At 39.6% G+C, this 15,607-nt stretch overlaps 1 protein-coding gene across 1 annotated transcript in view; it reads left to right on the forward strand.

Annotated features, from left to right (window-relative positions):
- The window catches only part of PARP4 (poly(ADP-ribose) polymerase family member 4), a 119,262-nt gene extending 103,951 nt beyond the window's left edge, over positions 1–15,311 (forward strand). Inside the window, exons 35-36 of the mRNA XM_047068287.1 lie at positions 10,292–10,424; positions 13,640–15,311. Coding sequence (XP_046924243.1) covers positions 10,292–10,424; positions 13,640–13,835 — 329 coding nt within the window. The 3' untranslated portion in view covers positions 13,836–15,311. The remainder of the gene's footprint in view (positions 1–10,291; positions 10,425–13,639) is intronic.
- Positions 15,312–15,607: the final 296 nt, after the last annotated feature.

The raw sequence follows: 15,607 nt of genomic DNA on the forward strand, positions 1-15,607 counted from the left end.
ACATCAGGCTTAAGGCTCCTGGGTGGCTCAGTTGGTTAAGCATCCAGCTTTGGCTCAGGTCATGATCTCATGGTTCGTGAGTTCAAGCCCTGCATTGGGCTCTGTGCTGACAGTGCAGAGCCTGCTTGAGATTCTGTCTCTCTCTCTCTCTCTCTCTGCCTTTCCCCCGCTTGCTCTCTCTCTCTCTCTCAAAAGTAAATAATAAACAAAAAGAAAAATTAAAAAGAAAAAGAAACATCAGGCTTTGGTGATGAATTAGATGTGGACAGGTGAAAGAGAGTTTTCAGGCATGAGCATGGGAAGGGAAAACAACTGTAGATTGAGCCTACAAACACACTAATAGAGTTATGTTTTGGACATTTAAAATTTGAGATTCCTAGCAGACATTAGAAAGAAATACCTAGTTGGTTCTATGAGGCTAGAGCTCAGAAAGAGGTAAGAATTGAAAAAGACTTTGGGAGAACCATCAGTACTTAAAGCTATGGACCATGGGCATGTATGACATCACCTAAAGAAAGAGGGTTGCTAGAACAGAGAAGAGGGCTTAAGGCTGTCCTTGGGCATGCCAATAGTTAGTAGTCAGACAGAATAGGAACCAGCAAAGACATTGAGCAGAAATGGAGACACTGAGAAGAAATGGCCACAGAAATAAGAAGAAAGCTAGGGCATCTGGCATCACAGATGGCAGTGGGTAAGCTTTCTTTATGGATATACCTTTCCTATGGGTTTTCTCTATACTAATTTTTATATCTCCATATTACTCATGTTATTTTTCTGTATGTGTGTTTTTCAGCCTTTTTTCCTCTGGTATAGTTGCAAGATGTTTGGTTTTTTCTCTGATTTAGCTTTATATCTCTCTACCAAACTTTCCCTTTTATCCTCTTCTTTGTTTCTCTTTTATCTTTCCTTCCCCCTCTTAATTTATTTTCTAAGTGATTCTGATAATACTATTTAGGCATTTTATAACTTTATTATTTATGATGTTTTTAATAGAGATACATGTTGCTTGTTATTAATGTCATTTAAAAATTAGTCTATTTTTATATGTAATGCTTAAGATTTTATATGTAATGCTTAAAAAAAAGAACACACTAAATTAAACAGTCCCCATATTTTCTTTTGTCTCTGCTGATTTTCTTTATGAGATAATGGATTGGTTTTGTTGTTTTATTTTAAAATTTTATTTAATTCTTTTTCCCTGTATTAAGAAAATGAGGTCTGGCAAAATCAACAGCAGAGTGCACACAACAAACACTTACCTACTGAAGTGCCAGGCCTTGGGCAGTGTATGACCCGTTTTAGTATAGTAGTACTCTCAGCTGCAAGACATGCTTTTCAAACACGCCAAAGACAGAAACTTAGCCAACATGACAAGATGGAACAATTCTCCCCAAAAGAAGAGTCAAGAAGAAATCACAGCCAAAGACTTGCTCAGAACAGATATAAACAATATATCTGAACAAGAATTTAAAACAACAGTCATAAGACTCATACCTGGACTTGAAAAAAACATAAAGCATAGAAGATACCAGAGAAAGCCTTGCTGCAGAGATCAAAGACCTAAGAACTAGTCAGGATGAATTTAAAAACGCTATAGCTGAGATGCAAAATAAACTAGATACAGTGACAGCAAGGATTGAAGAAGCAGAGGAGAGAATAGGTGAAATAGAAGATAAATTTGTGGAAAATAATGAAGCTGGAAAAAAAAGGGAAAGGAAATTGCTAGATCACAAGGGGAGAATTAGAGAACTGAGTCCATGAAATGAAACAATATCCATATCATAGGAGTTCAAGAAGAAGGAGAGAGAAAAGGGGGAACAAGGTTTATTTGAACAAATTACAGCTGAGAACTGCCCTAATCTGGGGAAGGAAACAGGCATCTAAGTCCAACAGGCACAGAGAACTCCCTTCAAAATCAACAGTAACAGGTCAACACCATGACATATCATAGTGAAACTTGCAAAATACAAAGATAAAGAGAAAATTCTGAAAGCAGCTAGAGATACAAGGTCCTTAACCTACAAGAGTATACATATAAGGTTAGTAGCAGACCTGTCCACTGAACCTTGGCAGGCCAGAAGGGAGTGGCAGGAAATATTCAATATGCTGAATAGGAAAAATATGCAGCCAAGAAGCCTTTATCCAGCAAGCCTGTCATTCAGAATAGAAGGAGAGATAAAGACTTTCCCAGACAAACAAAAACTGAAGGATTTCATGACCACTAAACCAGCCCTGCAAGAAATTCTAAGGGAGACTGTCAGAGTGGAAAGCAGCAACGACTATAAAGGACCAGAAAACATCACCAGAAACATGCAATCTACAGATAATGCAATGGCACTAAATTCATATCTTTCAGTAATCACTCTGAATGTAAATGGACTAAATGCCACAAACAAAAGACAAAGGAGTCAGAATGGATAAAAAACAAGATACATCTATATGCTGCCTACAAGAGACTCATTTTAGACCTGAGGACACCTACAGATTGAAAATGAGGGGATGGAGAATCATCTATCATGCTTCTGGATGGCAAAAGAAAGCTAGAGTGGCCATGCTTATATCAGACAAACTAGATTTGAAAACAGAGATGAAGAAGAGCATTGTATTATAATTAAGGGCTCTATCCATCAAGAAGAGCTAACAATTGTAGGGACACCTGGGTGGCTCAGTCGGTTAAGCATCCAACTTCGTTTGGCTCAGGTCATGATCTCACGGCTCGTGGTTTCGAGCCCCACGTTGGGTTCTGTGCTGACAGCTCAGAGCCTGGAGCCTGCTTCGGATTCTGTGTCCCCCTCTCTCTGCCCCTGTCCCACTCATGCTCTGTCTCTCTGTCTCTCTCTCTCTCTCAAAAACAAATAAACATCAAAAAAAAAATTTTTTTAAAGAAGAGCTAACAATTGTAAATATTTATGCCCCTGACTTGGAATAACCCAGATATATAAATCAATTAATCACAAACATAAACCCATTGATAATAATACCATTATTGTAGGAGACTTTAATACTCCACTTACAACAATGGACAGATCATCTAGACAGAAAATCAACATGGTAACAAAGCCTCTGAATGACATACTGGACCAGATGGACTTAACAGATATATTCAGAACATTTCCTCCTAAAGCAACAGAATACATATTCTTCTAAAGTGCACATGGAGGGGCGCCTGGGTGGCGCAGTCGGTTAAGCGTCCGACTTCAGCCAGGTCACGATCTCGCGGTCCGTGAGTTCGAGCCCCGCGTCAGGCTCTGGGCTGATGGCTCGGAGCCTGGAGCCTGTTTCCGATTCTGTGTCTCCCTCTCTCTCTGCCCCTCCCCCGTTCATGCTCTGTCTCTCTCTGTCCCAAAAATAAATAAAAACGTTGAGAAAAAAAAAAATTTTTAAAGTGCACATGGAACATTCTCCAAAATAGATCATGGTCTGTGAGTTCAAGCCCCACATTGGGCTCTCTGCTGATAACTCAGAGCCTAGAGCCTGCTTCAGATTCTGTGTCTTCCTCTCTCTCTGCCCCTCCCCAACTTGTGCTCTGTCTCTCTCTCAAAAATAAACATTAAAAAAATTGTCCTGGGCCAGATGGCTTCCCAGGGGATATCTACCAGACATTTAAAGAAGAGTTAATACCTGTTCTCCTCAAACTGTTCCAAAAAATAGAAATGGAAGGGAAGCTTCCAAACTCATTCTATGAAGTCAGCATTACCTTGATTCCAAAGCAGATGAAGACCCAACAAAAAAGGAGAACTACAGGCCAATATCCCTGTTAAACCTGGATGCAAAAATTGTCAACAAGATACTAGCAAATTGAATCCAACAGTATATCAAAAGAACCTTCCACCATGATCTAGTGGAATTTATTCCTGGGCTGTAGGGCTGGTCCAATATTTGCAAATCAATCAATGTGATACACCACATTAATAAAAGAAAGGATAAGAAACACATAATTCTTTCAATAGTTGCAGAAAAAGCATTTGACAAAATACACCATCCTTTATTAATAAAAACCCTCAAGAAAGTAGGGACAGAAGGAACATGCCTTTACATCATAAAAGGCACATATGAATGGCCCATAGCTAATATCATCCTCAGTGGGGAAAACCTGAGGACTTTCCCCCTAGGGTCAGGAAAATGAAGCAATGTCCACTCTCATGCCTGTTGTTCAATATAGTGTTGGAAGTCCTAGCCTCAGCAATCAGTCAACAAAAAGAAATAAAAGGCATACAAATTGGCAGATGACATGATACTACATGGAAAACCCTAAAGACTCCACTAAAAAACTGCTAGAGCTGATACACGAATTCAGCAACATTGTAGGATATAAAATCAATGTACAGAAATAGGTTGCATTTCTATACATCAATAATGAGGCAGCATAAAAAGATATCAAGGAATCAATCCCATTTACAATTGTACCAAAAAACCATAAGATACCTAGAAATAAACCTAATCAAAGAAGTAAATGATCTGTATGCTGAAAACTATAGAAAGCTTATGAAAAAAATCGAAGAATATTGCACTTCAAGCTGCATTACAAAGCTGTAATCATCAAGACATTATGGTACTGGCATAAAAACAGACACTCAGATCAGTGGAACAGAATAGAAAACCCAGAAATGGACCCACAAACATAGAGCCAACTAATCTTTGATAAAGCAGGAAAAAATATCCAATGGAATAAAGACAGTCTCTTCAGCAAGTGATGCTGGGAAAACTGAACAGCGACATGCAGAAGAATGAAACTGGAACATTTTCTTACACCATACACAAAAATAAACTCAAAATGGATGAAAGACCTAAAAGTAAGACAGGAAGCCATCAAAATCCTTGAGGAGAAAGCAGGTAAAAACCTCTTTGGCCTGGGCTGCAGCAACTTCTTACTCAACACGTCTCCAGAGGCAAGGGAAACAAAAGCAAAAATGAGCTATTGGGACCTCATTAAAATAAAAAGCTTCTGCACAGTGAAGGAAACAATCAGCAAAACTATAAGGCAACTGGCGGAATGGGAGAAGATATTTGCAATCGACATATCAGATAAAGGGTTAGTATCCAAAATCTATAAAGAACCTATCAAACTCAAAACACCCCCAAAACAAATAATCCAGTGAAGAAATGGGCAAAAGAGGTGAATAGACACTTCTCCAAAGAAGACATCCAGATGGCAAACCAACACATGAAAAAATGCTCAACATCACTCATCATCAGGGAAATACAAATCGAAACCACAATAAGATACCACCTTACCCCTCTCAGAATGGCTAACATTAACAACTCTGGCAACAACAGATGTTGGCGAGGATGCGGAGAAAGAGGATCTCTTTTGCACTGCTGGTGGGAATGCAAACTGGTGCAGCCACTCTGGAAAACAGGATGGAGGTTCCTCAAAAAATTAAAAATAGAACTACCCTATGACCCAGCATTTGCACTACTAGGTATTTATACAAGGGATACAGGTATGCTGTTTAGAAGGAACACATGCACCCCAGTGTTTATAGCAGCACTATCAGCAATAGCCAAAGTATGAAAAGAACCCAAATGTCCATTGATGGATGAATGGATAAAGAAGATGTGGTATATATACAATGGAGTATTACTTGGGAATCAAAAAGAATGAAATCTTGCCATTTGCAACTAGGTGGATGGAACTAGAGGGCATTATGCTAAGCGAAATTAGTCAGAGAAAGACAAATATCATATGACTTCACTCATATGAGGACTTTAAGAGACAAAACAGATGAACATAAGGAAAGGGAAGCAAAACTAATATAAAAACAACGAGGGAGACAAAACATAAGAGACTCTTAAGTATAGAGAACAGAGGGTTACTGGAAGAATTGTGGGAGTGGGGATGGGCTAAATGGGCAAGGGGCATTAAGGAATCTACTTCTGAAATCATTGTTGCACTATATGATAACTAACTTGAATGTAAATCAAAAAAATAAATTAAGAAAAAAATTGAAGACAAAAAGAAATGGAAAAGCATTCCATTCTCATGGATTGGAAGAACAAATATTGTTAAAATGTCAATACTACCCAAAGCAATCTACACATTCAGTGCAATCCCAATCAAAATTGCACAGGGCGCCTGGGTGGCGCAGTCGGTTAAGGGTCCGACTTCAGCCAGGTCACGATCTCGCGGTCCGTGAGTTCGAGCCCGGCGTCAGGCTCTGGGCTGATGGCTCGGAGCCTGGAGCCTGTTTCCGAGTCTGTGTCTCCCTCTCTCTCTGCCCCTCCCCCGTTCATGCTCTGTCTCTCTCTGTCCCAAAAATAAATAAAAAACACTGAAAAAAAAAATTAAAAAAAAAAATAAAATAAAAAAAAAATTGCACAGGCATTCTCCTCAAAGCTAGACAAACAATTCTAAAATTTTTATGGAACCACAAAAGACCCTGAATAGCCAAAGTTATGTTGAAAAAGAAAACCAAGGGGCGCCTGGGTGGCGCAGTCGGTTAAGCGTCCGACTTCAGCCAGGTCACGATCTCGCGGTCCGTGAGTTCGAGCCCCGCGTCGGGCTCTGGGCTGATGGCTCGGAGCCTGGAGCCTGTTTCTGATTCTGTGTCTCCCTCTCTCTCTGCCCCTCCCCCGTTCATGCTCTGTCTCTCTCTGTCCCAAAAATAAATAAACGTGGAAAAAAAAAAATTTTAAAAAAAAAAGAAAAAGAAAACCAAAGTGGGAAGCATAACAATTCTGGGCTTTAAGCTGTATTATAAAGCTGTAATTATCAAGATAGTATTGTACTGGCACAAAAACAGATACATAGAATACTGGAATAGAATAGAGAACCCAGAAATGGACCAACAAATATATGGCCAACTAATCTTTGACAAAGCAGGAAAGAGTACCCAGTGGAAAAGAGACAGTCTCTCCAGCAAGTGGTGCTGGGAAAATGGGACAGTGACATGTAGAGGAATGAAACTGGAACGCTTTCTTACACCATACACAGATATAAACTCAAAATGGATGAAAGACTTAAGTGTGAGACAGGAAACCATCAAAATCATACAGGAGAAAACAGGCAGCACATCTTTGACCTTGGGTACAGCAATTTCCTACTTGATATGTCTCTGGAAGCAAGGGAAATAAAAGCAAAGATGAACTATTGGGACCTCATCAAAATAAAAACCTAATGCACAGCAAAGGAAACAATCAACAAAACTAACAACAGAACGGGAGAAGGCAACCAACAGAATGGGAGAAGATATTTGCAAATGACATATTGGATAAAGGGTTAGTGTCCAAAATTATAAAGAACTTACCAAACTCAGCACCCAGAAAACAAATAATCCAGTGAAGAAATGGGCAGAAGACATGAAGAGACACTTTTTCAAAGAAGACATCCGGATGGCTAACAGACACATGAAAAGATGTTCAACATCACTCATCATCGGGGAAATACAAATCAAAACCACAATGAGATACCACCTCACACCTGTCAGAATGCCTAAAATTTAACAACCCAAGAAACAATAGATGTCGGTAAGGATGCAGAGAAAGGGGAACCCTTTTGCACTGTTGTTGGGAATGCAAACTGGTGCAGCCCCTCTGGAAAACAGTATGGAGGTTCCTCTAAAAATTCAAAATAGGGGAGCCTGAGTGGCTCAGTCAGTTAAACGTCTGACTTCAGCTCAGGTCACGATCTCAGGGTTCGATCCCCACGTCTGGCTCTGTGCTGACAGCTCAGAGCCTGGAGCCTGTTTTGGATTCTGTGTCTCCCTCTCTCTGCCCCTCCCCTGCTCACTCTTCTTCTCTCTCAAAAATAAACAGGGACTGGGTGGCTCAGTTGGTTAAGCAGCTGACTTTGGCTCAGGTCATGATCTCATGGTTCATGAGTTTGAGCCCCGCATCAGGCTTTGTGCTGACAGCTCAGAACCTGGAACCTGCTTCGGATTCTGTGTCTCCCTCTCTCTCTCTGCCCCTCCCCCACTCACACTCACTCCGTGTCTCAAAACTGAATAAACATTTAAAAAATTCAAAAATAAACATTAAAATTTTTTGTAAATGCGTAGACAGAAGAAAAGACAACATATGCATAGGTAAGGTATATACAAAGTATACATATATATATATACACATATATATATACATACACACAACATATGCATATGTAAGGTATATACAAAAGAAGAAAAGTGCATTTAATTGATTAAGCAAGGACTTGGAAGGAAGAACACATGATATGTAGAAACTAACTTTGCAAAACAACCACCACAACCAAAGGAGCGTACATCATGAGAATGTAAATTGAAAGATCCAAATAGTGTTTACGTCTGAAAATCTGGGGAGCTGAGGAACAGGGAGTTGGAGGACATATATAAGATGGCTTCAATTTTATAATATGTTATTTCTTCTAAAGAAAAGAGAGGAATTTGAAGCAGATGTGGGAAAATGATAAAAGTTGACAAGCTACACAGTTCTCTTTTCTGTATGCTTAAAAGATTTCATAATAAAAAAACATTAAGTGGCTATGTTGTAGTGATGCTAACAGGACTACATATCAAAATCTAAGATGGAAATACAGATAATTTACCTGGGAAACTCGCACACAACTCACTGTGAACTCTAATGATGATGAAGATTGCAGGGGAGGAAAATAACTCTTCTTACCCCCTTCTAGGTTCTTGGCTGAGACACCCTATGATAAAAAATTAACAAGAGAAAAACCAACCATTTTAATTATGTACACACACATATATACCTGTACAAAAGGGAGTCCCACAAAGATGGGAGACTCGCAGGCAGCCAGGCACTGAGCTGAGGAAATGGAGAGGGGTCTGGGCAAGTGGGGGAGGGGCAGGGATGATTCACAGGAAGGTGCTTGATAAACCAATGTTGACTTACCATGTAGGTTAGTCTCTTATGTGAAAAACTAGTCTCTGGTAATAGCTCTCTTCCTGATATAAGCCTCCTTTCCAATTTCTTTAGGCCGTTAGGTGGGAGGTAAAAAGCTTTTTGTGAGTTTGCTGGATCTTGATTGCCTTCAGCTCAAGATTATCCACATCGAAAAGTAGCATGTTCTGGGGTGACTTGTTCTGAACCCACTCAAGATAGATGTTAAAAGTTTAGTTTCGGGGCACCTGCGTGGCTCAGTCAGCTGAGCATCCGACTTCGGCTCAGGTCATGATCTCAGTTTGTGAGTTCAAGCCCCACGTCAGACTCTCACAGTCCGTGAGTTCAAGCCCCGCGTCAGGCTCTGTGCTGACAGCTCAGAGCCTGGAGCCTGCTTCGGATTCTGTGTCTCCCTCTCTCTCTGCCCCTCCCCCACTCATGCTCTGTCTCTCTCTGTGTCAAAAATAAATAAAGATTAAAAAAAAAAGCTTAGTTTCATGAAATGTGAGATTGAAAAAATAACAATACTTGAAGTCTAATTTTTGTATCAAGTGATTTCAAATACGTGATTTGCATTTAGAAAATTAAAATGGGTTCTTATTTTCTGGCTCACTATATAAAAACATTCATTTTCAATTGTATTTTATAGTAAAATTTCTTGGTTTGGGTAAATAACACTTGTTACCTGTAGTAGTGTTAAAATAATCAGAATAATTTGGATGATCTAAAAAATATTTATTTTACATTTCCTGAAGCTGGTACTCTCTACCCTCAAGAGTCCAGAGAACTACAAAGTAAGGGGACTGGGCTGCAAGCTTTTATAGAAAGAGGCAAGTGGGAAGAAGGAAGAAGTACTTGGCTTATATTGATTGACTAGGGTTGCCTTTCTGGCCTTATTCAGAAACGTCAAGGAACAGGGTAGTGAGTATCGCATCCAGGTTGGCTTGGTGTTTGGGGATTGGCTGACTGGATATACCTTTTTTGTTTCTGATCAAGGCGAGCTTTTACAGGGACACAAAAGCTTTGGTTCACTGTCATGACACCCCGGGCAGTAGCGGCTCCATCTTAGGCCTAGAAATTTATTTCAGTGGTCTAATCACTAGAAATAATTTGATATACCGACTTAGCCAGCCATATCAATTGTTCATCTGTTGTATATTTAGTTTACTCCTCTGAGGTATTTGTAGCAGGAGCCTAAGAACTGAATTTCTTTCACCAACTTCATGCGTCTCTGGTTATTAAAGATGGCAAAGGATTGGAGCTGTGGCTATAACTGCTTCCTAACAATGGCCAGGGTGCTATGGTGCTTGTTTCATTCATCCTCTTTTGTTATTTACATAGCAGGCTAATTTATGATCTGCTAATGTACCATGGTTTATGGTTTGCTAATGTATTATTTCATAGCGCTTTCATAAATGGGCACGGTTTGAGATGCAGAATTTACAACAGATACAAAAGAGTTTTCCACTTTCAGGTATAAAAGGAAGCGAGCGTCTCCTGGACCTGATCGCCACATTTCTGGTACTGCAGTTTCTTCGTACCAAGTTGGAACAAAAGGGAATAGTCTTCAAATCACTGATGAAGTTGGACGATGCTTCCATTTCCAGGTGACTTTAATTATCGCATTAAGTAACTCATTTATATTTCTAACCATTTCTTGACTAAATTTTACAAGCAGCTACATGGAATTGTAAGAACAAAGAGAATTTATTCACAGGGAGTATCTTGCCTGCACTATTCTGTCATTGACAGGGCAGACACAGTGTTTTTGCCTCTGGGGTTCCAGGAAAAACCAGGGCTCAGAGGGTTAAGTGTAGCTTATACTGGAGCTCAGATCTATGGCTCCTGGTTTAGTGTTCTTTTCACTATGGTATATTGATTAAATGTGCTTTTGGAAAATCTGCAATACGATTGTTAGGACCAGTCCTGTTCCCAACAGTTGCAGGCCTGGCACAAGAATATAGATGGAAACCCACATACTATCTGTCTAAGTATTTAAAAATTATAAATGAAACTAGCAAACTGTCAAATAAAATATGTTTTAAAGTCCTGCCTTGGCAAATACAACTTCATGAAGACTGGGTTTAAATTTAGAATTCTGTGACCACTTGGAAGTTTTATGCCATAATGTGACAGAGTGGAGAGAGACAGTTCTGGGACCCTGGCTTCTAGCCCTTGGGCTGACCTCAGGCACCACAAGAGGCCTTGAGCCTCCGTGTGAATACTTTCCTTACTTCCCAAAACTTCGTCCATACCCCATGCAAATGGTCACCCCGTATGTGTGTGTATATACACAGAATATACATACATGCACATAACACACATACATACATATATAATTTGCTTATGCCTTTTTAAAAAGGCAAGATAAGTGGGAAAACTAGCAAAATTTATAAAAATACTATCTATAAGGAAAGGGGGAGGAGACAAGCTACGTTCTTCCTACTATATCTTGTTTTACCTTTTTGACTTTGAAACTATGTAGATATTTTGCATAATAAAGTCCATGTACCAGGGAAGAGGTATTAAACATGTTAAATTATACCATGGACTGCAATCAGCAGCATCTGGAGTGTGAGGAAATAAATGGCAAAAGAAAAAAGGCAAGGGGTGGAAGCTATAAGTTACAGGACACATGCCCCAAAGGCAATGTGAGACCTTGTTTGGATCCTGATTTGAACAAAACCCGTATTATTTTAAAAAGAGAGAAAGAGGGGTGCCTGGGTGATGCAGTCAGTTAAGCATCTGACTTTGGCTCAGGTCATGATCTTGCAGTTCCTGAGTTCAAGCCTTGTGTTGGGCTCTGTGCTGACAGCTCAGACCTGGAGCCTGCTTTAGATTCTGTGTCTCCCTCTCGCTCTGCCCTTCCCCTGCTAGCACTCTGTCTCTCTCTGTCTCTCAAAAATGAATAAATGTTAAAAAAAAAAAAAACAACACACCTTTTTTTAAAAGAGAGACAGACAATTAAGGAGATTTAAACAGTACCTGAATGTTTTGTGATATTAAAGAATTATTTATAGCTATTTTAATGTCATGTGTAAGAAAAAGTTCTTGTCTCTTAGAGATACATATTTGCAGATGAAATTAAAATAAATAATCAAACCTGTTTTTTGGGAGTTTTTATAATGTTTATTTAACATCCATGCTAGCGGGATGGTCAGTCAAAAGTTTACAGGCCAGCTGGATTAAAGGAAGGCCACTTGAATTAGTGAGAATATTTAAAACTAGTTTTGGAGCACCTGGGTGACTCAGTTGGCTAAACATCTGACTTTGGCTCAGGTTTCTTGAGTTTGAGCCCTGTGTTGGGCTCTGTGCTGACAGCTCAGAGCGTGGAGCCTGCTTCGGATTCTGTGTCTCCCCCTCTCTCTGCTCCTGCCCCACTCGTGCTCTGTGTGTGTGTGTCTCTCTCTCTCTCAAAAAAATGAATAAACATTAAAAAAAAATTTTTTAATAAATAAAACTAGTTTTGTTGCTTTCAGTAGTTAGTAACTATAAAGTAGACTAATGATTACTGACAAACAAATCTGTTCGATCGTGCTTGCCGTTTATATGTTCATGTCATCATGATATTCAGCTAACATTTATTGATTACCTACTCTGGGCCAGGGACTATTGAGCCATGTGTTTTGTTAATCCCCACAACAAACCTCCTAGGATCTCATATTATTATCATGATTGAGGAAACTGAGGCTTTCAGTGTTGAATGAAAGCTGCACCATATCACAGAGCCAACATTGTGTGATTTCAGAGTCAGGCTTTGAAACTAGCTCTTAGCCACCCACTATACTAATGGCTCTTTCCCAGTTCACAGGGAAAAAAACCAGGAAGATGGAGAATTTTCCAAATTTTTAGTCCCCCTGCCCATAGAATTTTTTTTTAACTTTAGTATATGTTACGACTTGTTTGCTAATGAATTCTAGCAGGTGACAAAACAAATGAGGAAGTAGCTAATACTAATGAAAAAATCTCAGAATTTTTCTGAGTCTTGAATAGACTTGAATATTTGACATTCTTGAATATTCGACAGCATTTTATGGACACAAACTTGAAGTTTTTATGTAATGCACAATTTAGTAGTACGTTGTTCCTGGTTTGTATGATAATTAAATATGACAGTTTCATGGGTCTTAGGAAAATACCTAGGAAAATGGCTAACTAATCAAATTGAGAATTCCTGGTACAGTAAAAAGGAGAGAGAAATAGAAGCCTGGTTTGTAAAAGAGTATTGAGTTTCTGCTTGAAGAATGGATGGATTTAGATCAAGAAAAATGAAAAGGGACAAAAAAGGACAAATACACGTAGGCTGGAGGAAGCTTGAATTGTCCTGGAGGCAGCCAGGAAGTCTGTGAAGCATTTGGAAGCTGGAAAGTGATGGGTATAATATACTTAAAAATGTATTGAATAAGGAGCACCTGGGTGGCTCAGTCGGTTAAGGTCCGACTTCAGCTCAGGTCATGATCTCACGGTTTGTGAGTTCGGGCCTCAGTTTGGGCCTTGTGCTGACAGCTCAGAGCCTGGAGCCTGCTTTGGATTCTGTGTCTCCCTCTCTCTCTGTCCCACCCCTGCTTGCTCTCTGTCTCTCAAAAATGAATAAACATTAAAAAAAAAAAGAATAAACATTAAAAAATGTATCGAATAAGTTAAAAGCACCATGTCAGTCTGGTAGGTAGAACTTTCATAAAATGTTAGAATTGCTTTGATTAAATATCTTAATTTTTGACAGAATTATTTTGTCAGATCTAACGTGCTGCATTTCGTACCACGTTATATTTCGTATGTAATTATATTCTGAAATTGATGGAAACATTTCTTTTTAATCTAGAAATATTCCCTGGGCTTTTGAAGAAATAAAGAAAGCAAGTGAGTGGGTAAGAAGAACCGAAGGACAATATCCATCTATCTGCCAACGGCTTGAATTGGGTCGAGACTGGGACTCTGCAACTAAGCAGCTACTGGGGATCCAAACCATAGACACCACTTCTCCTCTTCACAGAGTTCTTAATTACAATCAAGGCTGAATCAACTCAAGTTGTATTTTAAACATTATTCATGCTTCTATGTGTAAAATAATCAGATATCAATAGATACCTATGATGAAGTTTAATTCAGATTTTATTCAATGTAGCACTCACTTTAAACAGAAACAGAACTGATTATTTTAATGAACTAACAAGTGATGACCAATTACAATATTACAGATTTTTTGTGTTTAAATGCTTAAAGTAATAAGAGATACACCTGGCTGGTCCTGGAGCCTATTTCCTTCTCCCCTTTAAGGAGTCTGGTATAGAATCTGGCCAGCTAGGCTGAGTAAGCTGGGGAGAAACAAGGCCTTTGGCTGATGTCAGTGTTGCTGACATGCCAGCCTGTTTCCAGGCCCTGAGTATCTAGACCTTTGCCCTCGGTACGCATACTCCCTGCATCCTAGTCTGTAGATCTCTTGATACATTTTTTGTCACTCAGAGAAACTAGGTGTCTCATGCAATTCTTTCATGGATCTTGCTTTTGGTATTGCATCTAAAATCCTACAGTCATGTAGATTTCTTCCTATGTTATCTTGTAGAAGTTTTATAAACTTTGCATTTTACGTTATGGTCTATGATCCATTCTGAGTTATTTTTTATGAAGGTTGTAAGGTCTTTCCATCTTCCCCTACACTACCATTTCCAGGCCGTTACCTCTCTACCTTTATGCAAAAACTTTGGTTTCTTTGAGGTTCAGTCTTTGGCTGTCCTCCAACCTGTCCTCCTTGCTGTCATTCACCAAATGTTCAGTACCTCAACACATTTACATATGGTTCGGGATTTCCCTTTCTATTGGCAGTCCTGCCTTCATCTTGAGTGACTCCCCAGATCCTAATGTATGACCCCTCCTAATTCCCTGGACTCGAACCACAGCTATAATTGAGTCTTGGCAGAACTCTTTGATACCCAACGGATAGCAAGGAAGCTTGTGAGGTGCTACCGTGAGGCCTTCTCCCACCTGCCTATCTCTCTGGGAGGCAGACATGAGACCGTTTTTTATCCTCCCAGTCCTGACAAGGCATAAGGCTCAGATACAGCTACAGGCTAAAAATCCTTATAGCTGCATCTAGACTTGGCTCCTCAGCTTTGATGTGTCCCACAACTCACTTTGCAGTTATCTAGCTCCTTTTCGGGTGTGGGACGAGAACCAAGGGGAGCTGGCATCTTTGACTATCTTCCTCTTGCTGTTTATATAAGTAACAAATCATCTAAATCTAAAGTGGCTTGTTATATCTTTACTGGCTATATCAATCAGATCTTGCCATTGGCCTTGCTGCTTGACATAATCATAGAAGATAAACTCGTTTGTTTTATTAGATTAAGGAATGAAAGAATGATACCTGGTAGCAGAGTGTATGAAGGTTAACAGACTTCCTTATGTTGTTAATGAAAACATGTACTTGGTAAAACAAAATTTTGCAATATTTTTAAAATTTTTTTAATGTTTATTTATTTTTGAGAGAGAGAGAGAGAGAGAGAGAGAGAGAGAGAGAGAGAATGAGCGGGGGAGGGGCTGAGAGAGAGGAAGACACAGAATCCAAAGCGGCCTCCAAGCTCTGAGCTGTCAGCACAGAGCCTGATGTGGGGATCAAACCCATGAACCGTGAGATCATGACCTGAGCTGAAGTCAGAGCTTAACTAAGCCACCCAGGCACCCCTAAAATTTTGCAATATTAATCCAAATTTATTTTTTGCCTTAATTTGGATCTCCCAAAGTGCTCTCTGGAACACCAATTAGCTCTGGGATCCCTCAAATTAGTGAGACC

This window comes from Lynx rufus, unplaced genomic scaffold (assembly GCF_022079265.1).
Source record: "Lynx rufus isolate CCGP_SWC_20201006 ecotype Redwood Valley unplaced genomic scaffold, mLynRuf1.p SCAF_1, whole genome shotgun sequence".
NCBI classification, from domain to species: Eukaryota; Metazoa; Chordata; class Mammalia; order Carnivora; family Felidae; genus Lynx; species Lynx rufus.